General features: G+C 49.7%; 1 protein-coding gene across 3 annotated transcripts in view; it reads right to left on the bottom strand.

Moving 5' to 3' along the window:
* DNAJB2 (DnaJ heat shock protein family (Hsp40) member B2) overlaps positions 1-3,914 on the bottom strand; it is a 147,509-nt gene extending 143,595 nt beyond the window's left edge. Inside the window, exon 1 of one of the 3 annotated variants that reach the window (XM_069227165.1) lies at positions 3,716-3,912. In XM_069227165.1, coding sequence (XP_069083266.1) covers positions 3,716-3,893 — 178 coding nt within the window. In that variant the 5' untranslated portion in view covers positions 3,894-3,912. Of the gene's footprint in view, positions 1-3,715 lie in introns of all 3 variants that reach the window. The other 2 variants (XM_069227167.1, XM_069227166.1) reach the window with 2 other exon arrangements.
* Positions 3,915-25,995: the final 22,081 nt, after the last annotated feature.

Below are 25,995 nucleotides of genomic sequence, written 5' to 3' on the forward strand. Positions count from 1 at the left end.
CCGAACTCCAAATGCGTTAGTCTCACTCCCAATGAGTGAGAAATTAACGTCTGCTCACTATAACACATCCTAGTTTAAAGGGGATCTTTCCCTCGTGTCACAAGTATATCTAAAGGGCTACTCACCAAACATCATATCGCCCCTTGCCATCACCTTAAACTCTGTTCAAAACTGGAAGACTTATCACCTAAAACTGAACCCTTCCAAAATTAAAATCCTCTTCATCTCCCGTTTAAATCAACACTTCCACTACAATCCTGGATGGATCCATACAGCATCCTCAAAAGTAAACCCACCATTGCCAGGACTCATCCTAGACAAGAAGCTCTACTTGTAGTCTCAAATCAGCACCAGGAATGTGCGCTATCGACTGTGTCTTCTCGGAGAAATCCACCACTACATTCCAGAGTAAGATCTGAAATCATTTGTTCATACAAATATAGTGGTACTCTCCCAGATCGATTATTGTAACTTTCTCCTGACTGGTCGCCCCAAAACCCATTCCACCCCCTGATATTGATCCTACATCTGGCAGCACGATTTGTGTATGGGGCCAAAAGGAATGACCACATCACGCCTATGGTGGTCTCTCTTCGCTGGTTACCTGCCGAGCAAGGGCTCTATACAACACTGCTTGTATCACCCATAAGGACCTGCACGCATCCACTCTCCGTTACCTGGCGGACAAACTCAAGCTTTCAGGAGGTTCTAGATTACCATGAAACATCGAAGCAAGGATGCTAGAACCCACAACTTTTAAAAAGGAATGACTTCTGTTCCGGCAGAATCCTTCTTGGGTAGAGCAACCAGAACCTGTTAATTCACTACCGCCAAACCTACACACAACCACCACTGCTAGCAACCTTCAAAATGGAGCTGAACGCCCTCCTACCTCAATAAAACTTTAGTTAAAACCAGAGCCACTGGAATTATGCTGCAGGAGAGGGTGAGATTATGCAGCAGGATTGAATAAATTATGCAGGAAGAAAAGTGAAATTATGTGGCACATTTTGCAATATTATTACTTCATCAGATCTTAACTTGGAAACACTGTCTGGATATTGGCTGCGCCTCATAAGCACCAGTTTCCCACCCAAATACAGCAATAAGCATTAGAAAGGTGACCAGTCCAGCTTTGCAAAGGGCCTTCCACTGCACGGCAACACGTGCCGCTGCGTTTTTAGCAACTTTTGAACCGTTTGAGCTAGAAACTAATTTATTTGGGTATGCAGATTATGGATTATGTGGGAATTGCGGCAAAACTATAATAATGTGAAAACTCCTGCTGCCGCACAATCACGTGATGCCAGGATAAGACACTGCGGCTAATGCTCTCCACTGAGGGCATGTTCACTCCTTTGTGGACACAGAACTACACCACGTGCACTTCAGCAGGTGCCTACAACCTTCCAGCCCCACTGCAACTGCAGAGCGCGTGTAACTGCCCTGGGTCCCTCTGTAAGGATCACCCCCTTCACCCTGATACCCCCCCCCCCGTACAGCACCCCCTCCCCTCTGGAGAGGGGTCTCCCCCCCACCCCCACTGCAGAGCACGTGTAACTATCCTGGGTCCCTCCTGCCCCTCTGTGAGGATCACCCCTTCACCCTGATATCCCCCCGTACAGCACCCCCCCCCCCCCTCTGGAGAGGGGTCTCCCCCCCACCCCCACTGCAGAGCACGTGTAACTACCCTGGGTCCCTCCTGCCCCTCTGTGAGGATCACCCCTTCACCCTGATATCCCCCCGTACAGCACCCCCCCCCCCCTCTAGAGAGGGGTCTCCCCCCCCCACCCCCGGGGGCGGAAGCCGCCCCTAGTGTAACTGCAGAGCCCATGTGTGTACCCTGGGTCCCTCCTGCCCCTCTGTAAGGATCACCCCCTTCACCCTGATACCCCCCCCGTACAGCACCCCCTCCCCTCTGGAGAGGGGTCTCCCCCCCCCCCACCCCAGAGCACATGTAACTACCCTGGGTCCCTCCTGCCCCTCTGTAAGGATCACCCCCTTCACCCTGACGTCCCCTAGGTCCTGCAGCGCCCCCCCCCCGGGTACAGCAGCCCCCCCCCTCTAGAGAGGGGTCCCCCCCCGGGGGTGTCAGCGCCCCTAGTGTAACTGCAGAGCCCATGTAACTGCCCTGGGTCCCTCCTGCCCCTCTGTAATGATCACCCCTTCACCCTGATACCCCCCCCGTACAGCACCCCCCCCCCTCTACAGAAGGGTTCCCCCCCCCGGGTACAGCACCCCCCCCCCCCTCTACAGAAGGGTTCCCCCCCCCCCCGTACAGCACCCCCTCCCCTCTAGAGAGGGGTCTCCCCCCCCACCCCCGGGGGCGGAAGCCGCCCCTAGTGTAACTGCAGAGCCCATGTGTGTACCCTGGGTCCCTCCTGCCCCTCTGTAAGGATCACCCCCCTTCACCCTGATACCCCCCCCGTACAGCACCCCCTCCCCTCTGGAGAGGGGTCTCCCCCCCCCACCCCAGAGCACATGTAACTACCCTGGGTCCCTCCTGCCCCTCTGTAAGGATCACCCCCTTCACCCTGATACCCCCCCCGTACAGCACCCCCTCCCCTCTGGAGAGGGGTCTCCCCCCCCCCCCACCCCATGTAACTACCCTGGGTCCCTCCTGCCCCTCTGTAAGGATCACCCCCTTCACCCTGATACCCCCCCCGTACAGCACCCCCTCCCCTCTGGAGAGGGGTCTCCCCCCCCCCACCCCAGAGCACATGTAACTACCCTGGGTCCCTCCTGCCCCTCTGTAAGGATCACCCCCTTCACCCTGATACCCCCCCCGTACAGCACCCCCTCCCCTCTGGAGAGGGGTCTCCCCCCCCCCCCACCCCATGTAACTACCCTGGGTCCCTCCTGCCCCTCTGTAAGGATCACCCCCTTCACCCTGATACCCCCCCCGTACAGCACCCCCCCCCCTCTGGAGAGGGGTCTCCCCCCCCCCCACCCCAGAGCACATGTAACTACCCTGGGTCCCTCCTGCCCCTCTGTAAGGATCACCCCCTTCACCCTGATACCCCCCCCGTACAGCACCCCCTCCCCTCTGGAGAGGGGTCTCCCCCCCCCCCACCCCATGTAACTACCCTGGGTCCCTCCTGCCCCTCTGTAAGGATCACCCCCTTCACCCTGATACCCCCCCCGTACAGCACCCCCCCCCCCTCTGGAGAGGGGTCTCCCCCCCCCCCACCCCAGAGCACATGTAACTACCCTGGGTCCCTCCTGCCCCTCTGTAAGGATCACCCCCTTCACCCTGACGTCCCCTAGGTCCTGCAGCGCCCCCCCCCCGTACAGCACCCCCCCCCCCCTCTACAGAAGGGTTCCCCCCCCCGGGTACAGCAGCCCCCCCCCTCTAGAGAGAGGTCCCCCCCGGGGGTGTCAGCGCCCCTAGTGTAACTGCAGAGCCCATGTAACTGCCCTGGGTCCCTCCTGCCCCTCCGTAGGGGTCCGGGCAATGACAGGTGTCCGTGGGGGGGCTCCGGCACCTCGGGCAGAGTCCCTGCTACACAAACACGCATTAATACACATATAAACCAATAAGGTCTGACCCCCCCCCCCCCCCCCCCCCCCCCGGGTATATCAGGCCCCCCTCACCCACAGTACAACACCCCCGCCTTCCCTCTACAGGGGGGTCCTCCCGGTGGCGGTCCCGGGCCCCCCCAGCCCCCGGTGCACCGGGCAGACCCCCCCGGCTCCCCCCCGGCGCCGCACTCACCCCTCTCCGGCTCCCTGCGGCTCTGGCTCCGCCCATCCGCGCGCCTCCCCGTGACGTCACAGTCAGCTGGACCGAAGAGTCCAGAAAACCCGAGAGGGATCCCCGGCGCACCCGACCAATAGGAAGGCTTGACCCGCCCACTGCGGAAGTACTGGGACCGCTTTCTGCCCCACCTCATTGTAGAAACTTCCACCAATCCGAATCCGGTACGTCCGAGGCAACCAACCAGGCCGCTCGCCGAGGCTTTATATACAAAAGTCTAAGGCTATGTGCGTAGGCTCCGCCCTTACTGTACCAGCTGTTGCGTTTCAGGCCCCGCCCACCCTTGTAACCAGCCAATCATCTTCCTTATTACCATTACACCAAGGTTTGTGTCGTCTAGTGGGCGGAGCTTGAGTGATCGCCGCTCGCTGGATCCGGCCCTGTCCGTTTACGTGGCAGCCCAATGCATTCTGGATGTTGTAGTTTTTATTTGCTTAAGGTTAAATTAGCTACGCTGTGGCAGCGACGCTGGCGTCAGCGTACCTGTCAGCTCACCTGCATTTGGTGAGTGTCGCCGGCTGGCCAGACAACATACCTCCATAAACTTTAATTGAGCCACCTGTTTTTCAAATCTAGATCACCTTCCAAACAAGCACTTGCAATGCCTAGTTACAGGTAATCTTCATTAACTCTATGACCCTTGTACCGTCCCACTAATTACACTATGACATTTAAATGCCTTACACTAAAGTATGCACACCCAATGACTTTAATTCATATTAGAACATTTGAATTTTGAGAGCTCCATTGAAAACAATGGAGTGTTATGGGCTAGTAGAAGCCTGGAGCTCTGGCATCCCAAAGATTTTCTTCACAGCACTTGCTGTGAAGACAAGCATTTACAATGCAATGTATCTTGCATTTGTGAGAGTTAGATACAGAAGCATTTAAAGCACTGCTTTGGGTTAATAGTCTTATGACAGGCCTCAGCTCAGGATTGGACTCTGTAGAACAGATATGTTTAACTGAATCTCCTGGGCCTTGATGGTGCCTTTGCGGTGCATACATTTGTGCACTCTCTGATGGTTTTGAAGTGAGAATTATCTCTGTTGGGGTGGCTACTGAAAATTTGAGGTCTTGGCCTTGCCATCTGGACCACTCAGAGTACAGCGAGAAGCCTGGGTTTGCATGATAGAGTGTTTTTCGTCTAGACCAGTGGTGCTGGGAACGCTGAATATATTACTAATAATTTTATGCTATGAGCTAAGAATTTGCATAGAAATTAGACTAATAGAGAAAATAATGTGCAACCTGGAAAATGTCCCCATTGAGTGGCCGCCATAAATATGTAATACCTTTAGAGAACGCATATTAATCATTATTCAAGTGTATGTGTAGAGGAATTATAGTAAAATGTTATATTAATGATTCATGTTGTGTAATTGCTTATTAATCGTAGGCCTTAAGTTAGCGAGGTTTGGGCCTAGTTTGCACAGCCTCATATTAAACTGCAATGTCTGAATAAAATCGTGGGAATGTATGTCCAGAAAGATTAATACATTTATTGTTCACACTGTGTTGACCAAACGTTTAGCAGGTGTCTCTAACTTTCTCATGAGAACTACTTGCTAGAATGTTCTGTATTAGTAATTGTTACAATGTTAACTTGAGGCGTGAGACAGCGATGTTCCCAAGAACTAACAATAGTTGCTCTGATTGGAGTATGAATGGATACAAGAAAGTTACGTGACGAGCCTGATGATGGGAACAGGAGAAGATGAGCCAATCATTGACGCGTGTAAAATAGTTTAGTTATACATATCTTACTGTTGGGATTTCATTCTTATTGGATTGAATGTAAACGTACGATTTTCTGATCAATTAAAATGTGGGAAGTTCTTTAGGTGATTCTAACGTAGCCTAACTGCACAGAGGAGATGCACGGCTTTTCCTTCTTCGATTCTCCCTGTAATGGTTCTATTTGAGGAGCTGAGCAGTTCCTGATGACTTTTTTTCTAACTCTAATTCTATAGATTATTAGCTAATAATGGATGCTGTCCCTTAGAGGTTGCTTCTTAGATGGTTCAGATTTGCTTAGAGACCCCTGTGTCTGAGTCATTCCCTTTCATTGCCCTTTCGCTGAAGAAGACCAGAAGGATATCCAACTGACGAAGAGAATTGCAGCTTGCCGATCCATACTGAGGAGAGGTATAAAAAAATGCTATTGCCTTGATTATAGATTTGTTTATTGTTTCTATGTATTAACCGCTATTTTGATATAGCCCTATTTAGATGTTTTTCATAATTAACTTGACTAAATTGTTTTGCATGAAGCCCACACATGCTATTCTAATCAGAAGGTTAGGTAGGGAGACCCCGAAAATGCTAACAGATTATTACTAAAAGCACTGATATTGTTCATTTGCTGAATCTAGATGTATGTCATTTATTATGTGCACCTATTCTTATTACTGATTGGTACTGTGATTCTGGAATGTTTAATAGCCAATGCTCCAGCTAAATTGAGATTCTTTAAAAGATTTGGTCAACCAGTTTTGTTCATGTATGTTTATCAGTTGATTTTGAGTCTAATTTACATATTAGCATTGTTAATCTAGGGAAATAAACATTTTAACTTTTACTAAAGGTGTTATTATTCATGACCAAATGGGTCATGGTGTGTGAAGATTATTGAGTCCTGAGATATAGTTGTTGATGTTTATTGATTATGATCTTGTAAATACATCGATTTGGGACTTAGGTGGAAGTACTCTAAGCGTAGTCAAAAGGTCCATCGACCTAATAACGCATCCCCTTATTAATTAAACAATAAAAGACCAAACAAGGACCGAAGTGCTAACAATGCTCCGTGATGCTCCTACAGGGCTGGTTCATTGGCATTTTTTCAGGCTATGAAAAGGATTCAAATCCATGTTTTTTGGAAATCCAAGGTAGGTCCAGAACCATGTCAGAGTTTCTTGATACCCACATAAGATAAATTACGTAAAAATAATTCACATGGAAGGTATTTACACAGTGGTTACCCCGCAGGCCTGGCATGGATCCTGCCTGTTTGTTGTCTTATACAAAAAAATACTCGAGTCACAACAACACAACTGGGTTACATAAGTACAAGCAGTGGCTAGTCCTGGTGGCCACAGTTTGTGAAACAACAGTTATCTTGCTTAAAACATCTCCTGCCCATGGAGTCTTTACTGTTACTGTCCAGGATTGACTTTGAGAGGTAGTCCTTGGGGTGTGTATCCATATAAACAAAAACATGTATGTTCCTACAGACACAGGAGCGACCCTAAGAGATTTACTAACCAGTATTATTCAGCACTGTAAAGCAGCCACGGAAACTACAAAAAAAGAACTGGCAAAGGGGCAGTGGAAAACCAGCAGGAGACCGGGTCTTCTGAGTCACCCTTTAAAGGGGGCCCTACAGTTATTCCAGAAGGCGAAGATGGAAGCAGGGAGATGGGACCAAATAATATGCAACAAATAGCGAAACTCCTAGAACTGCAGCCCCCTGTAGTTACAAAAGCGCTTGGAAACAGTATAGAAGAGTGTAAGGAAATGCCTCCTTGGCATGGCTACCCCCGGACTTTTTGCCTTTTGTTGATGCCAGTTATGATTGAAAGTGGGCTGGGACCCTGCTAACCAGGCCCCAGTGTTCCTCCCCTAAACTGTACCTTTGTTCCCACAATTGGCACAGCCCTGGCACACAGATAAGTCCCTTGTAAATGGTACCCCTGGTACCAAGGGCCTTGTTGCCAGGGAAGGTCTCTAAGGGCTGCAGCATGTCTTATGCCACCCTGGGGATCCCTCACTCAGCACATGCACACTGCCGTACAGCTTGTGTGTGCTGGTGGGGAAAAAATGACTAAGTCGACATGGCACTCCACTCAGGGTGCCATGCCAACCTCACACTGCCTGTGGCATAGGTAAGTCACCCCTCTAGCAGGCCTTACAGCCCTAAGGCAGGGTGCACTATACCACAAGTGAGGGCATAAGTGCATGAGCACTATGCCCCTACAGTGTCTAAGCAAAACCTTAGACATTAAAAGTGCAGGGTAGCCATAAAGAGTATATGGTCCGGGAGTTTGTCAAATACGAACTCCACAGTTCCCTAATGGCTACACTGAAATCTGGGAAGTTTGGTATCAAACTTCTCAGCACAATAAATGCACACAATGCCAGTGTGTGATTTATTGTAAAATACACCCAGAGGGCATCTTAGAGATGCCCCCTAAATACCAGTCCGAATCCCTAGTGCTAGGCTGACCAGTTTCTGCCAGCCTGCCACAACCAGACGAGTTTCTGGCCACATGGGGTGAGTGCCTTTGTCAGTCTGTGGCCAGGAACAAAGCCTGTACTGGATGGAGGATGCTTCTCACCTCCCCCTGCAGGAACTGTAACACCTGTCGGTGAGCCTCAAATGCTCATGCCTTTTGTTACAGCACCCCAGGCATCCTAGCTAGTCGAGATGCCCGCCCCTCCGGCCACTGCCCCACTTTTGGCGGCAAGGCTGGAGGAGATAATGAGGAAAACAAGGAGGAGTCACCCACCAGTCAGGACAGCCCCTAAGGTGCCCTGAGCTGAGGTGACCCCTGCCTTTAGAAATCCTCCATCTTGAGATTGGAGGATTCCCCCAGTAGGATTAGGGATGGGCCCCCCTCCGGGAGGAGGCACAAAGAGGGTGTAGCCACCCTCCAGGACAGTAGCCATTGGCTACTGCCCCCTGACCTAAACACACCCCTAACTTTAGTATTTATGAGGCAATCCTGAACCCAGGAAATCAGATTCCTGCAACCTGAAGAAAGAAGAAGGACTGCTGACCTGAAAGCCCCGCAGAGACGACGGAGACACCAACTGACTTGGCCCCAGCCCTACCGGCCTGTCTCCAGACTCAAAGAACCTGCACAGCGACACATCCAACAGGGACCAGCGACCTCTGAGGACTCAGAGGACTGCCCCACTCCTAAGGACCAAGAAACTCCTGAGAACAGCGGCACTGTTCACCAACTGCAAAATTTTTGCAACTTTGAAGAAACTTTGAAAGAACTGTCCCTTCCCGCCGGAAGCGTGAGACTTCTCACTCTGCACCCGACCCCCCCGGCTCGAGCTCCAGAGAACAACCACCACAGAGAGGACTCCCAGGCGACTACGACGACGTGGGTACCCTTTGCCGACCTCCCTGCACCCCCACAGCGACGCCTGCAGAGAGGATCCAAAGGCTCCCCCTGACCGTGACTGTCCAGTAGCAAGGAACCTGACGCCCGGAAACAGCACTGCACCCGCAGCCCCGGGACCTAGAGGAACCAACCACCGGTACAGAAGTGACCAGCCAGCGGCCCTCTTCCTTGCCCAGTAGGTGGCTGGCCCGAGCAGCCCTCCTGTGCCTTGCCTGCATCGCTAGAGTGACCCCCGGGTCCCTCCATTGATTTCTACAGAAAACCCGACGGCTACTTTGCACACTGCACCCGGCTGCCTCTGTGCCGCTGAGGGTGTGTTTTGTGTGCCTCTTTGTGTCCCTCCAGTCCTCTACAAACCTCCCCCTGGTCTGCTCCACGAGGACGCAGGTACTTACCTGCTAGCAGACTGGAACCAGAGAACCCCTGTTCTCCATAGGCGGCTATGTGTTTTGGGCCCTCCTTTGACCTCTGCACCTGACCGGCCCTGTGTTACTGGTGCAGTGGACTTGTGGTTGCCTTGAACCCCCAACAGTGGGCTGCCTATGCCCAGGAGACTGAACTTGTAAGTGCTTTACTTACCTGAGAACCTAACCAATACTTACCTCCCCCAGCAACTGTTGATTTTAGCAGTGTCCACTTTTAAAATAGCTTATTGCCATTTTTGCCTAAACTGTGTGTACTACTGTTTTAAATCAAAGTTCCTTACTTACCTGTATGAAGTACCTTGCATTTTATGTACTTACCTCAAATCTTGAATCTTGTGGTTCTAAAATAAATGAAGAAAATATATGTTTCTATATAAAAACTATTGGCCTGGAGTTGTCTTTGAGTGTGTGTTCCTCATTTATTGCCTGTGTTGTGTACAACAAATGCTTAACACTACCCTCTGATAAGCCTACTGCTCGACCACACTACCACAAAATAGAGCATTAGTATTATCTAATTTTGCCACTATCAACCTCTAAGTGGAACCCTTTTACTCTGTGCACACTATCTCTAACTTTGAGATAGTATATACAGAGCCAACTTCCTTCAAAGAGCAAGACTTCCACGTAAACCACTAGTTACCATGCAAGCATGATCCCAGGACCAAGCATCAACTGAAATTACCAAGACAACAGAAAAAGAAGTTAAAAAAAACCCTCAAAGTTACAACAACAAAAAAATAATAGACAGAGGGGCATTGGGAATCATCAGCAGGTATGTGGACAGATTGAGACCTACCCAATCTTCCTGCAGAGACCGCAGCCAAGCGTGATACATGAAACCTGCGCTCAGGTACACACTAGTATAGTAACCAATCAGGCTGGGGAAGGGAAGGAAAAGTCTCATAAGGACAAAAACATGGAAGACAGCCATAACGTAAGGCTGAAAGAATACAAGGTGGACACTGACCAAGTGCTCTCTAATGGTAAAGATCACAAACCAGTAAAGGACAACTTAATTCTAATAGGAGAACAAGCAGCTTCACTGACCGGTGAGATAGAAGTCGTGCTGGGCCTAGAGCAATTGACCATGGTTGAGGGAGGTGAGGACCCCATAGAAGGGGCTGCCAATAAGAAGCAGCCCCCCTCAACTCATCAGCCGGTCCTAGATGGCGGGAGGAGCATCTCATGGGCCAAGGGAGTAGGGACTCCCATATACGTAAACAAAGATGCTCCCAAATTACATGAGAGATACAATAGAGAGGTCATGACGAGTCCCGTAACTTGGCATCAACTCCAGGAAGTATCCAGACAAGGTCCCAGCAATCAACTGAATAGAACGAAACAGGAAGGGAGACAGGAGTAATATCTCCGGGAATCTAGCCTAAGTAAAAAGAGCCAACTGGAAGACCAACGAAACCTCAGAAGAAATAACTGCATGCATAGAAGCAATGGAGCCTGCTCAGGTGGACGCATGAAGCAGAGAGCGTGGACAGCAAATACCTGTACATACCACCAAACTAGAACATCCTACCACATAGAGGCTAGAGAATGAGTGGGTGCGCCAGGGGTCTTCAACTACAAACAGTACAAATCGGAAGGAAACTGATGAAGAGCTGACAATAATATTCTCTCCCCTATATGCATCGCAGGGTTGTTGGGATATACCTAATAGGTCAAACATCTTGGGATTACTGCACCACGTACCATCATTATTGAGCCTCACATCAGGGGACCTTTCAACAGTAAATTTCAACAAATATCCATGGATTTGCCCAAGAGAATCTACATTAACATCTTGGATTAACCAGGGCATGGTTGATAAAATATTCAAATATGAGAGACTGCTGGAAGACTGGGGCATAAAAATCAGCAAATGAAGAAAAGAGCGCTACCCTCAAGTGCTGGTCAGGGAAAACCAAGCCACACGCCCATCCAAAAAACATTCATCGCTTTGAGGGGCAGCCCGGTGGTAAAACCCCTGATAATAGATAAGAAAATCTCCGTACAGTTGACAAAGCACGTTGGTGAGCCCCAACTGGACAGTACAAGAATTGATCATAGCACTACGGAAAGGCAGGCCTGAGATTGGCTTCCCACAGCCTTGAACATCAAAGAGAAAACGCATCTTTATCATTTTAGGACCCCTACCAACTAAGTCAGATAAAGCGATCAAGGTTATCAGTTGGAACGTGGCAGGGCTGGCCTCTCTTGTCACCAGCCCTAACATTGAGGGCTTCTAAAAAATGCAGATATCTTGTGCTTCCAGGAAACTTGGATGAAGGAACCACAAACTATACCTTGTTTTGTAACCACTCAGACTCCCGCAAAAAAGAAAAACTTGTTCGGAAGACACATGGGTGGTCTTGCAACATACGTCAAACTAGATCTAGCAGTGAAACTAGTCCCTTGGGAGAAATCAACCAGTGATGTCCATGTAATAACCATAGATGGACTAGCCCTTATTAAAAAACTAATACCGATATCTATTATAACTTTATATATAAATCCAAATCGCGAAATCAAACAGATAAAGCTTAAGTCAATTTTGTCTACACTAAAGGAATACGTATATGAGTATCAGATCATGAACTTTTAATCGGTGGAGATTTCAACAACCATTATCTTGGACAGGTGGCGAGACTCCCCAGAGATTCCTTGAGATCTACCCTAGAAACCTTCTTTAAAGAATACGAACTGAGATCATCACATTCTAAGACCACGAGGCCGGGCCCATCCACTCCTACATTTAAAACTATCTCCACACTAGACTATGGCCCTCATTATGAGCACGGCGGTAAACACCGTCGACCGCCATGGTGACTGTGAACAGAAGACAGGCATTGGCGGTGAACTGAAACCCGCCATATATTGATGAAAAAATCAGAAACCAACAAAAATCTCCCTGCCACCAGTCACTGGCAGGACCTTGTCGGCGGAAATGCTGGACCTCCCTCCCCGCCACCGCCGAGCACACAAACACCCGCCCTCCAAATAACGATGCACAAATCACTGCAGCGGTCAGTGGAAGCCGAACGACCATTGGCAGTACAGACCGCCACGGGCGGCAAGTGGACCCAACAGCAAGAAATGCACACATTGGCAAGTTTGAAACCCACACACCTGACACACATCCACAACACTATAAAATACTCAAAGAAACACACCCCACAATCCTTTGCAACGAAAATCCACGAAGCCGACACTGAACGCCACAATACATGATACATACACCGAACCACACAAGAGCACCCTCACCTAGATCCACACAAGACACCATTCACAACACTCACCGTGGCACCCCCCAAACACCCACGCTTCACAGAAAGGGAGATAAGGACCATGGTGGACGAGATCCTGAAGGTGGAGCCACAATTATTCGGGGCACAGGTCCAGCACACACCCATCGCCAGGAAGATGGAGCTATGGCAGCAGATAGTCAACAGGGTCAATGCAGTGGGACACCATCCATGCACCAGGGACGACATCCGCAAGAGATGGAATGACCTGTGTGGGAAAGTCAGGTCCATGGCATCCAGGCACCACATTGCAGTCCAGAAGACTGGGGAAGGACCTCGACCAACACCACCCGACTACACTGACTGGGAGGAAAAGGTACTAGCCATCCTTCACCCTGAGGGACTCACTGGACTCACTGGAGGAATGGGCTCGGGTAAGTCATCTACAATTACTCCATATCCATCACACCTGGAATACATGCACCACCTCACCCCTCCAACTACCACCAGGACCACAACCCCACCCAGGCCACAATCACTACATACAGTCCCCCTGCATGCCCACAAACCCACTAACAGGCCCACATCCCTCCCCCTCCACTCACCCCTGCAAGAAATCACAATGGCCTACAGCACCCACAATGCACCTCCACATCCTAAGCAAACAGCAATGCTAACCTCACGGAAGCATCCTGCATGGCCTCAAAGTGTGAAAACCTGCACAAAACTGCCCAGTCCTGTGCACACCATCCGATCATGCATTTGTAACAGACATGTCCATTCCCCCCAACAGGCACCACCACCCATGCCACCCTGACGGACAGGACAAGGAGTGGCAGTGCCCCACAGGGAGACAGAGGCACCTCCCAGGACACTGGGGATGGAGCCCTGGACATTGACGATCACCCTGGCCCCTCACACAGTCCTGGTCTGTCACCATCCAGCAGCCCCACCCAGGATACCACTGACACCCCTACCACCCAGCCAACAACATCAGCCCAGGGCAACCGTCCCCACACCTGTGTATCCAGGCCACAGACTGGTGGAACACATGAACAAAGGCCACAGTCACCCCCTACCAACAGACAGGAAGACGATGATCCCAGTACAAGTGGTACCTCCAGACCTGTGCAGGGGACACAGGCACAGGGGGCTAGGCCCAGTGGGAGGGCATCAGTGGCCCATGGGGGAGGCCACAGGATGCATGCTGCAGCCCAGGACGTGATCTCTGAGGTCCTGGGAGCATATCACCATACCCAGGACAGATTGGCCCAGATAGTATCCACCCTGGAGCAGAGTCAAGGGATGCAGCTAGCACACCACCAAGAGGCCACAGAGCAGTGGAAACTGCACAATACCACAATAGCCAGCATAGCAGGTGCGCTGCTGCACCTTGTCCCAACACAGCCTGAGGCCCACACAGACCAGGAAGCCCATACTACAGGCCAGGATACAGACCTGACAACAACAGCATCAGCAGCAACTACACATGTTCCACCCTCTCTGGACACACAGGGGACATCCATCTCAACCCGTACAGGCCAACACCAGGCACCCAAATGGACCCTGAGGCCCAGATATAGCACTGGAACACCTGCCAAGACCAAGGGCCCCTCAAAGAAGTGACTCTGGCAAGAACTGTCCTCCAAGTGTCCCACTGAATCAACGACCAAACCGTGTGAAAACTACAACAAACTCCTGTAAACATTGATGGACCTACCACTACTGGCAACAAATGCTGCAACCCTGTTGCCATATTGTGCCACCACCAGTAGCCCACTCCCATCACTGTAATCCGCACAATTTAATCCCTGCACCAAATAAAACACCAGTTCACCTGTTACAATGTCCCCTGTCGTTATGTTGAAACAAAGTGAAGTATGGATGCAACTGTATGATAACTCATTTATTATTAACTGAGTAGCAGGAAATGCACCACACGCATTACATGTTGTTGTGCTTACAGATGTGTCGAACTATTATACTATAATAATGTAACCTGACCTATGCAGACCTGGTCACAGTGGCAATGAGTATTGACCCAACGCCCCGCTAGATGACAAGGCACACTGACAGTATGATGCACAGACACCAGTCTCATCCAATTGTCCCACAAAGTTACTGGAAGTAGAGTTGTATCAGTTGGGTCCTGGAATTTACATCTTCCCCCTCCTCATCATCACCATCACTCTCATCCCCTCTCTGAGGAAGCTTGTCTGGATATATAGCACCCTCCTCCTCCAAGAGGGGGATAGAATTTCTCACAGCCATGTTGTGCAGCATGTAGCCGGCCACCACTATTCTACACACCTTTTCAAGCCCATAGGCCAGGGAACCACCAGAGATATGGAGGCAATGAAATCTAGCCTTCAGGAGACCTATTGTGCATTCTATCACCCTCCTAGTACGTCCATGGGCCTCATTGTAATTCCTCTCTGCATCTGTTCCAGGATTCCTCACTGGTGTCAGGTGCCAACACAAGTTGGGATAGCCAGAATCACCTAGAAAAAGGTGCAAAACAGGACTGTCAATGACAACCCTCAGAGGCAGACAGCCTGGCTGTCTGCTATGTGACAATAAGTGTCAGAAACACATACCTATGATCCATCCTCTGTCCTCTTGTAGTTGTTCCATCTTGTGTGGCACACTACTGTTCCTGAGCACAAGGGAATCATGGACTGATCCAGGGAACATGGCATTCACATGTGAGATGTATTGGTCTGCAGTACACACCAATTGAATGTTTATGGAGTGAAAGTTCTTCCTGTTCCTGTACACCTGTTCACTGATTATGGGGGGATGATAGCTATGTGGGTGCCATCGATGGCACCTATCACATGGGGTATGTTGGCAAAGGCATAGAAGTCCAACTTGATGGCAGGGAGGTCAGCACTTTGAAGAAACCTCACATAGGACTGCAGGTGTCGTACAAATGCATTCAGGAATCTGGACAGTATAATGCTAAACATTGGCTGTGAAAACCCTGCACCCATGCCTACTGTCACTTGAAATGAGCCCGTGGCCAGGAAATGGAGTGCAGAGAGCACCTGCACTTCAGTAGGGATGGCATGCTGATTACGATTAGCCGTTTCAGTGCTGGATCCAGTAATGCACAAAGTTCATCAATAGTAGCACAAGTGAGTCTGTAATTGATAATGATGTGACGCTCCACCATGGTTCGCAAATCAACAAGTCGTCTGTACACCGATGGGGCCGTCCCTCGCCACAAGGGTCTGTACCTAGGAGGAGTTAAAAACACGTGTGAGGAACACACATACATTTGCACACATTGTTTCTCATTCAGTACTGCTGGCATGATTGTCGACGACACAAATTCTTAGTGTGTGTGACATTACAGCAACATGACCACAATGAAATATCAGGACTGGTCCGGTTAGGTAATGTATATTGTTTCATGCCTATGGGTGTTTAGGGGACAATAGGGTCTTCATTGTGCTGATGAGGGTTTTACAACTGCGTAGTTAAGGACAAAATGTCTGCCCCCTGTAATCCAGAAGTGTCGTTGTGGAAGTGACCTCATACCGCTAGCGGTTGACGTAATACCGTAAGGCATGTTTACCGATGTGCGCAAATTCATTGGTTAACATGGTTGTCAATGGGTATTGTTAGTGTATCATGATCGCCGCCGACGGTGACGGTCGCACATCCGCGGTGCGTACGCGAACTCGTCACCCCAACTTCACTTGACTCCCGGATCTAGTGCATGCAGGTACTCCACTGAGTGTACTGCTGTGTCCTGCCTCTGGTCCTGGAAATGGCACGTATTGCAGGGGAAAGGGCCCCGGCCTTCACTAACGAGGAACTGGAGAAGCTCGTGGACGGGATCCTGCCCCTGTACGCCAAGCTCTACGGTCGGCCAGAGGTACAGGTGAGTAGGAGGATTCGGGTGCATGGATGTGTGTAATGGTGGTTGTTGGCTGCATAAATGTGTGCACTTGTGACACTGTATGGTCCAGGGTTCCTGACATGCTGTGTGTGTGTGTGCTGCTAGGCTGTTTGAAATGTCCGTCCCATAGTGGACGTATAGCCAGCTGTATATGATTGACCAGTGTCTGACCTCAGTGTTACTTTTCTGTGTGTCCCTTATAGGTAAGCGCCCACCAGAAGAGGGGACTTTGGCATGCCATCACCAAGGAGGTGTGGACCCTGGGGGTCTACAACCGGCGGAGCACCCACTGCAGGAAGAGGTGGGAGGACCTGCAGCGCTGGGCGAGGAAGATCTGTGAGGCCCAGCTGGGGAAGTACTCCCAACAAGGAAGGGGTGCCCGTTGGGCACTGACCCCCCCTTATGCAACGCATCCTGGCGGTGGCATACCCGGACCTGGATGGGCGCTTGAACACTGCACAGCAGTCACAAGGGGGTGAGTAAATATACCATATTTTGCCTCCTTGATGGATGTGTGTGTGTGTGCGCTCGTATTTATGCTGTCTAGTGGCAGGGACTCTGACTGATGTCCATCTACATAATGGCCCCCGTGGGGAGTAGGGGTGTTTGGGTCAAGTCTGCAGTACGTCAGGTGCTTAAGTTCATTGGGGAATAGCTGTAGAGCAGGTTTCTGGCCACTAGACAGGGGCATAGCCATGTGTATAGCGGTAGGTGCTGCCTGGTGGAATATTTTCTGGGTGGGTGTATCTGTGAACCACTAATGTAGCTCCATTCAGCTATTTACAAGTGTCTCTCCTGCTTTGTCTCCCCATCCCTGTTCTCTTGTGTTGTCTGTGTACATCAGCATCAGCTGGTGAGGGAGCTGAGGCACCGGCGAGTGGGGAGGCAGCGGCCCACGGATCCTCGGAGGAAGAGTCGTCCAATGCCAAGGGGACCAGTGGGTTGGAGGGCGAGGGGAGTACCACGGGGAGGCAACTACCACTGGAGGTAGTAACTCTGATACCTCCTCTGATGGGAGCTCCCTGGCCCCCCATACCATCAACGCCATCCCAGTTGCTCCACACTGAGTTGCCCGTGCTCACTCACCCAGAAGGGTGGGCATCTCCTTCGCCCCAGGCACCTCCTCCCCTGCCCCAGTCAGCCCTGCTGCCCTCACGGAGGAGGCTATTGACCTCCCGAGGACCATCTCTGTAGGGCAGACAACCATTGTCAATGCCATCCAGGGGCTAGCATCAGAGGTGCAGCAGACCAATGCCTATCTGGATGGCATTCACTGTGCCGTGTCTGGCCAAAGAGATCTTTTCAGGCTCTGGCCTCCTCTTTGACGGCAGCCATTGGCCCTGGTCATTCCGTCCCCCCTCCAACCACCTCTACCCCTTCTAGCACCCCACTCCCTTCACCCGTCCAAAGCACACATTCTGACACGCAGGCACACACCTCAACATACAAGAAGCACACTTCTAAACACAAGCACCACACCTCCCACCACAGCCATACACACAGCCAACATACACATGCAACCACACCAACATCTACTTCCCCCAGTGTGTCCACCTCTTCCGCCTCCCTGTCTGTCCCCTGCACACCCACAGGCACTGCACCTTTGTTCAATGTTGATGACCCTATTCCTTCAGTCACCACAATAGCACACATCCATTCATGAACCCCAGACACCACACCTGCACTCACCACAACGACTTTAGTTGACACATGCAGCGCACTCACCAGACTTGCAGACACCCAGACAACATCCATTTACACTGGCAGCCTGTCTTGTCCCACTGTGTCCACCCCCTTCCTCCCAAGACACTCAAACGCACACAGACACCCACCCATCACACATCCACAACACCTCAGCATACTGTCCAGTCACTTGCACCCACGTCACGCACACCTACGCCTGTCACGACCACTCCCTCTACCTCCACTCCCACACCTTCCTCCAGGGCCACCCCAATTGCACCTAAGAAACTTTTCCTATCCTGTGTTGACCTATTTGAACCCACTGGCCCACCCCGTCTCATCCATAAATGTGCTCACCTCCTTGCCCTGTCCACTCCTCCCACGTCACAGCCTGCACCTATCCGCCCTTCCCATTCCCGTGCTACCTCCCCTGTGAGGAAGAGATCCCGTGCTGGCCCAGGAACATCTGCCGCACCCCAGGCCAAGTCCGCTCCACCAGCTGCTGTGAGAAAACCTAAGCCCCCTCCACCTTCCAGACGGAAATCTAAGCCCCCCCCCCACAGTTGTAAATCCCCACCCCTATTATCCGCTGCCCCTGTTCCCTGAGGTGCCTGGATGCCCCATTGTTGCCCCTATGAGGTGGAGTAACATTGCACTTGTGGGAGTCAAGTTGGGGCCATTGTGGCCCATCGGACTTCTTTCACTATGGACTGGCCATTGGCCTTCTATGCACTTCTGTTGCTCAGTGAGCACAATAAAGGTTAATGTGTGGCCTGTGTTGTTTGAGGCACACTCTGGATCCGTGGTCTCTCATTTCATAGTTTGGGGGTGTGGCTCACATGTATGTACTTTGGGCAGGTTGGATTTGCCTTGTGTCGGGTAGGTACCTCTTGCTGTGGGGTGTTTGGCTTGTGCTTCTGTGAAGGGTTGTGTGAGCGTTGCAGGGTGGGGGGAGTGGGTGGGTATGTAACTGTGCCCTTTCTTCCCTTGTTTAGTAGGTTGCGGTACTTACCGTTGTCGTCTTCGTCGGCGATCTCGGTCGTGGCTAGCAGGATCCCAGTGACACATATCAAACACACTGACAACATAGGTTTTTCACTATGAGCACTGGGCCCTGGCTAGCAGGATCCCAGTGAGTCAGTAAAAACACCCTGACATATACTCACAAACATGCCAAAAGTGGGGGTAACAAGGCTAGAAAGAGGTTATCTTCCTACACAACCCCCCCCCCCCAAACGAAGGACAATAAGGCTAACCTTGGCCAGTTGAGTCTTTATTGTCTAAGTGGTGATAAGTGGAGAGTAGCTCTGCAGTAGATTGGTTACTCCCTTTATCATCCACTATACAGTTACTTCCCTGTGGGGATGTAAACCACCCTGTTTGAAGTTTTTTAGCTAGCCAACAATGAGAAGTTATATTCTTAGAGTTCCTATCAGTAAATTTTAGTTTAGAGCAGTGGGAATTGTCCACTGGACCTATATCAAATGATGAGAATGGCAGGCAGGGATGCTGTCTCAGTAAAGCCATAGCTGGGCACAAACGTTGTCCATATGGCTGTAAGAGAGAACAGGGTTGCTGTTTTTCTTGAGTTGGAGCAGGGCGGGGATGCTGTCCTATGAGCTCCACACTAGGGCAGGGCTGCTGTCCTAAGTGTTGTGAGGCAGTGCAGGGTTGCTGCACTAAAGTTTCTTTGGGAGGGTTGGAGGGATGCTCCATGTTAACAAAAATGGTCCACTTTTTCTCACCAATATTAGTTATCCCACATAGAGGTACTTCTACCTCAGGGAGTACAGCTGTGCTAGCTGATGGTTCCCTTGGTACAGGTGCCACCCCAGGAGAGGTTTCTCCCACCACAGGAATGGTATCCTGAATGGCAGGGTGGGTAGGGAATACTTTGATGCCCTTTTCACCTGTTGTTGGAGAAGGATCCTGAGTTTTCAGGCCTTTTTCTCTCCTTTGCTTTTTCATTTCAGCTGATATGAGAGGAAGCAATTCCTCAGGGATTCCCAGCATGGCTGCATGGGTATTGAACTCTACCTCAGCCCAACCTGAGGCCTCTAGGTCATTACCTAAGAGACAGTCTACAGGTAAGCTAGGTAATACTACCACCTGCTTAGGGCCAGTAACCCCACCCCAAATAAACTGAATTATAGCTAAGGGCAGGAACTTAGGGGAGTTATGGACATCAATAATCTTGTACTGTTGTCCAATGATGTGTTGTTCAGGAGCCACTAGGTTTTCAGTCACCAAAGTGACACTGGCACCTGTGTCCCTGTAGGCCTGGGCCTCAACACCATTTATTGAAACTGTCTGCCTGTACTTATCCATTGTAAGGGGACAAGCAGTCAGTGTGGCAAGGCCAATGCCACCAGGTGTGACAGAAACTGTCTTGGGACTGACTACCCCATTTTCTATGATGGACCCAAAAGTGAACCCAACTACACCCCTATTTTGACTGTTGCCAGCAGTCCCACCACTATTACCACTACTGCTAGGGGCACTAGAGTTTGATGTATTAGTGGTGTTAGGCTCAGAGGGTTTACCTGGGAAGGACTTATCCCCTGGCCTATGGCCTTTATTTCTACACACATAGCACCAAGGCTTTTTAATGTGTGTGGGTTGTGAAGAAGAGGAAGAAGTTGATTTATCCCACCCCCTGAAGAGTGTTTAGGATTTGAAGAAGGATCTTTAGTTTTACCCTTATCCCCATGCTTATCCTGAGATTTCTCACCATCTTTCTTCTTGCCACCCTTGTCACCTCCTGTATGAACTTTTCTGTTCACTCTTGTTCTGACCCGCTTGTCTGCCTTCTTTCCCAATTCTTGGGGAGAGGTCAGATCTGAGTCTACCAAGTACTGGTGCATTAAATCAGACACACAATTGTTAAGAATATGCTCTCTCAGGATCAGATTATACAGGCTTTCATAGTCAGATACTTTACTGCCATGCAACCAACTCTTCAAGGCCTTCAATGAACAGTCAACAAAATCTGTCCAGTCTTGAGAGGACTCTTTTCTGGTGTCTCTGAACTTAATCCTGTATTGTTCAGTGGTTAAGCCAAATCCATCCAAGAGTGCATCCTTCAAAACTTTGTAGTTATTGGCATCACTTTCTCTGACAGTAAGGAGCCTATCCCTACCCTTTCCAGTGAAGGATAGCCACAAGATAGCAGCCCACTGTCTTTGAGGGACCAACTGTACCATACAGGCCCTCTCAAGTGCAGCAAACCACTTATTAATGTCATCCCCCTCCTTGTAAGGGGGGACTATCTTATGCAGGTTTCTGGAATCTTGCTCTCTAACAGGATTATTATCTGAAACACTGCTGCTGCCACCATGGGGACCTAACCCCGTTCTCTGTCTTTCCCTCACTATATCTAGGGATTCCCTGTCTAAGGCCAGCTGCTGCTGTTTAAGCTTTAGTCTGGTCTCTTCCAACCTCAGCTTTCTGAGTTCCCTTTCCATTAAGTTATCCTCAGGGTGGGACGGTTGGGAATGTTTGGATACAGAAGAGATTTGAGAATTGGCAGAGAGAGACCTGTCCCTAACTGGCTGGATCCTTTAGGAGTGAAAGATGCCCTACTAATGTGTGAACCTCTCCCACTACCAGTGTCACTAGGGGGCCTGCTAGAGGGCAAGACTTTGTAAGAACCCTCCTCAGCATCTTCAGGGACCTCCTCTGAGTCTGACTGGTAAGCTTCCCCATGTTCCTCTCTTTCCTGAGATGGGCCAGACTGATTCTGGTCATCCTGTAAGTGTTATTGTTGCAGGGTGGGGGGAGTGGGTGGGTATGTAACTGTGCCCTTTCTTCCCTTGTTTAGTAGGTTGCGGTACTTACCGTCTTCGTCGGCGATCTCGGTCGTGGCTAGCAGGATCCCAGTGACACATATCAAACACACTGACAACATAGGTTTTTCACTATGAGCACTGGGCCCTGGCTAGCAGGATCCCAGTGAGACAGTAAAAAGACCCTGACATATACTCACAAACAGGCCAAAAGTGGGGGTAACAAGGCTAGAAAGAGGTTACCTTCCTATAGGGTCATATTGCACGCAACTGTCCCCACATACTACCAAAACCCGAGCCAATTCAAATAGGAATAACTAGAGGCAGGGTCCTATGTACAGACCGAAGAACGTCACAGTACACCAAAGAGTTGTTAGTGAAAAATAAACCTGTCAAGGGATTGATTGACTCCAGATGTAGTCAATCGGTGATTAAGGCTGAACTACTGACAAAGGACCAATGGCGACAGGGTGAATCAGTGTCCATTTGTTGTATCCGTGGGGACATGAAACAATATCAATTAGTGGAGGTCAGTATCAAATGGAGAGGGTGGGAAGAACTCTTGATAGTAGGTATAATACCCCGCCTAGTTGAGGACATGATCATAGGAACTGACCATTACGATTTCCATAAACTATTGGAAAGCATAAATGGAGGTCATAAAGAAGATCTGTGACTCAAGGAAGCTCCTTTTTCCCACATCCCAATTAACCCGGGTAAGGTAAAACAGAAATTAAGCAGGCAAGAAAAAAAGAGAAGAGAGGAAGAAATATCAAATGGATGATAGAAACAATTCTCCTCCTTTGTTCCCCACAGAAAAAACTGCTTTATCAAGTCCACCAACCTTCAGAGTCAGTCAGAGGGAAGATCCCGCGTTGAGACACGCTTGGGATTCTGCGGTCACAGAAACAACGGGACAGGTGGGTTTTTATTTCATTATCTGAAACGGTCTACTGTATAGGATTGTCCAGCATGATAACATAAAACAGACCCAATTAGTAGGGCCCACCCCATATTGCATACAGGTGGTTCCTTTAGCCGAGGAATGCCTTCTCCATTGGTTCTATTGGCCAGGGTTTTTTTCTGACATACGCAAATTCTGTGCCCAATGTCCAAAGTGTCAACTCATTAACCCAGGAATGGTCCGAAAAGCCCCACTCTAACCCTTACCTGTTATTGATGTCCCTTTTTCTCAGGTAGGAATGGATTTAGTGGGACCTTTAACCCCCTCATCCTGTGGATACATGTACATCTTAGTCCTTGTTGATTACGCTACTTGTTATCCTGAAGATATTCCTCTATCAAGCATGACCACTAAAAGTGTGGCCCATGCTATGATCAGATTTTTTTCTCGAGTGGGATTCCCAAAGGAATTGTTAACAGGTCAGGGTACTCCTTTTATGTCCCTTCTTATGTCTCAAATCTGTCAGTTACTTGGAGTAAAACACATTTGCACCTCCGTATACAATCCGCAAACAGACAGATTGGTTGAAAGATATAACCGTACAATCAAAACACTCATAAAGAAAACAATATCAGACTCAGGAAGGGATTGGGATAAGAAGTTACTGTTGGTTTTATATGTCATCTGAACTCACATTCAGGCTTCAACCGGGCATAGTCCGTTTGAATTTGTTTTTGGCAGACAACCGAGGACTCTTTTAGACATTGCTGCTGAAAAATGGGAAGAGAAAGAGACAGAATGCAGAGATGTACTTGAATATACTCAACAGTTAAAGGACCATATACAAACCATATGGGAAGATGTCAGATCTCATTTAGATGAGGCTCAAGAAAAACAAAAGAAACACTATGATACAGGTAAAACTTTGAGAGAATTAACCATAGGAGATAAAGGGGGTCATTCTGACCCCGGCGGTCTAAGACCGCCGGGGCCAGGGTCGGCGGGAGCACCGCCGACAGGCCGGCGGTGCCCCGCAGGGCATTCTGACCGCGGCGGTAAAGCCGCGGTCGGACCGGCAACACTGGCGGTCTCCCGCCAGTGTACCGCCGCCCTTTGGAATCCTCCAAGGCGGCGCAGCTAGCTGCGCCGCCGAGGGGATTCCGACCCCCCCTACCGCCATCCAGTTCCCGGCGGTCCGCCCGCCGGGAACCGGATGGCGGTAGGGGGGGTCGCGGTGCCCCCGTAAGAGGGCCCCTACAAGTATTTCACTGTCTGCTTGGCAGACAGTGAAATACGCGACGGGTGCAACAGCACCCGTCGCACCTTCCCACTCCGCCGGCTCGATTACGAGCCGGCATCCTGGTGGGAAGGGAGTTTTTCCCTGGGCTGGCGGGCGGTCTTTTGGCGACCGCCCGCCAGCCCAGGGAAAAACTTAGAATACCCTCCGCGGTCTACTGACTGCGGTGCGGTATTTCGGAGGGGGGAACTCTGGCGGGCGGCCTCCGCCGCCCGCCAGAGTTAGAATGACCCCCAAAGTGTTAGTTCTTTACCCAGCACATAGAATAAATTGTTGCCAAAATGGCAAGGTCCCTATGAAGTAGTGGGAAGAATAAACCCCGTCACTTATCAACTGCAGATGTTGGCGTCACCAAAGAAAACCCAGACATATCATATCAATCTTCTAAAGAAATGGGAAGAAGGAGACATGCAGACCCTGACTGTGGACCCTGTCTTACTCATAAATAGCATAAAGCCTCTTGAGAAAGATTTATGCCCTCAGCAGGAAGACTTGCAAGAGTGGGTACCACATATTAACCCAGACCTATCCAGTCAGAACAGAACCCAACTTAGAGAGATATTACAACAACATAGGAAACTCTTTTCAATAAGTCCCGTAAAGACCCCATTGATTCAACCCAACATTCTTACAAAAAAAGGGAGAATAGTCCGTTTAGAGTCCTACCGCATACCAGAGGCCCGTAGAAAACTTGTGGAACCAGAACCTCGCGAGAGCCTACGCATGTTGGGTATTCTTATTGTTAATTTTTTTTTCCTTTAAAAACACTCTTCACCGTTGCACCAGAAAGGAGCACAAAGTCTAGTGAAGTCATCACAGAGTGTTCACATTTTTGTCACCACTCCTCACTTACCTCTCCCTTATATGCACTAAAAGATAAACATACCTAAAAACTAAAACACTTACCTTCTGTTGCTCTGTCCTCTGTTTTTCCCTCATGTTCTGGAACGGCGGCCATGGGAACCTGAGCTACCCCTAAAAGAGTCAAACCAAAGAATATTAAAAGACAGACCAACAAAGAAGGAAAATGAAAAAATAGAAGTGAAAAAGAGACAGAAATAGAGAGACTAGAAGAAGAACCGAAGAAGCCAAAAGAAAGCAAATAAAGAGACTATTAAGAGAACTATTTAAGGAGGGTAACAGAAAACAGAAATAAAGAAAACTGCCATCTTGAGAACGACTATCACAAGTCATCGGATTTCTTAAGGTCTTCCGAGGAAGGGGGAATAAGGCCTTTCTTGAGTAACCCACCACACTCCCTTTATGTGGATCCAGGATGCACTGAAGCTCAGGGCACTATGGGGTGGCAATTCGAGCTAGATGGCCTAGAAAATACCACACTAATGGTCACCGCTAAGTCGACTAAAATGGTCCTCAGCAGCATCAGGCAGGATGGAGCTCCAGGACCAAATGGCCTTTCTGGAAGCACATTTAGAGACGACCAAGATTTCTAGGCCGTCCCATTGACCACTCTTTTTAACAACTGCCTACATCATTTAGGTGTCCCAGAAGCCTGGAAAGGCACAATACTGTATCCAATCTTCAAAAAGGGAGATTCCACCCTCCTGGGAAACTATAGGCTAATAGCTCTATTGGATGTGGATGGCAAGGCCTATGCAAGGGTCCTGCTTTGAGAGCTGGAACACTTGATCACAGAAAATAATATTATACCAATGTACCAAACAGGATTTAGGCCATGCTCATCCACCCTAGATAATGTTCTGGCACTCACATATTTAGGCCAGAAAACCTTGAAACAGCTGCTCAACCTCTTTTTGCATGTTTCACCGACTACAGTGCGGCTTTTGATGGCGTAGGACACCACATACTCTGGAAGAAGCTGGCCACCTGGGGGAATAC

This window comes from Pleurodeles waltl, chromosome 3_2 (genome assembly GCF_031143425.1).
Source record: "Pleurodeles waltl isolate 20211129_DDA chromosome 3_2, aPleWal1.hap1.20221129, whole genome shotgun sequence".
NCBI classification, from domain to species: domain Eukaryota; kingdom Metazoa; phylum Chordata; class Amphibia; order Caudata; family Salamandridae; genus Pleurodeles; species Pleurodeles waltl.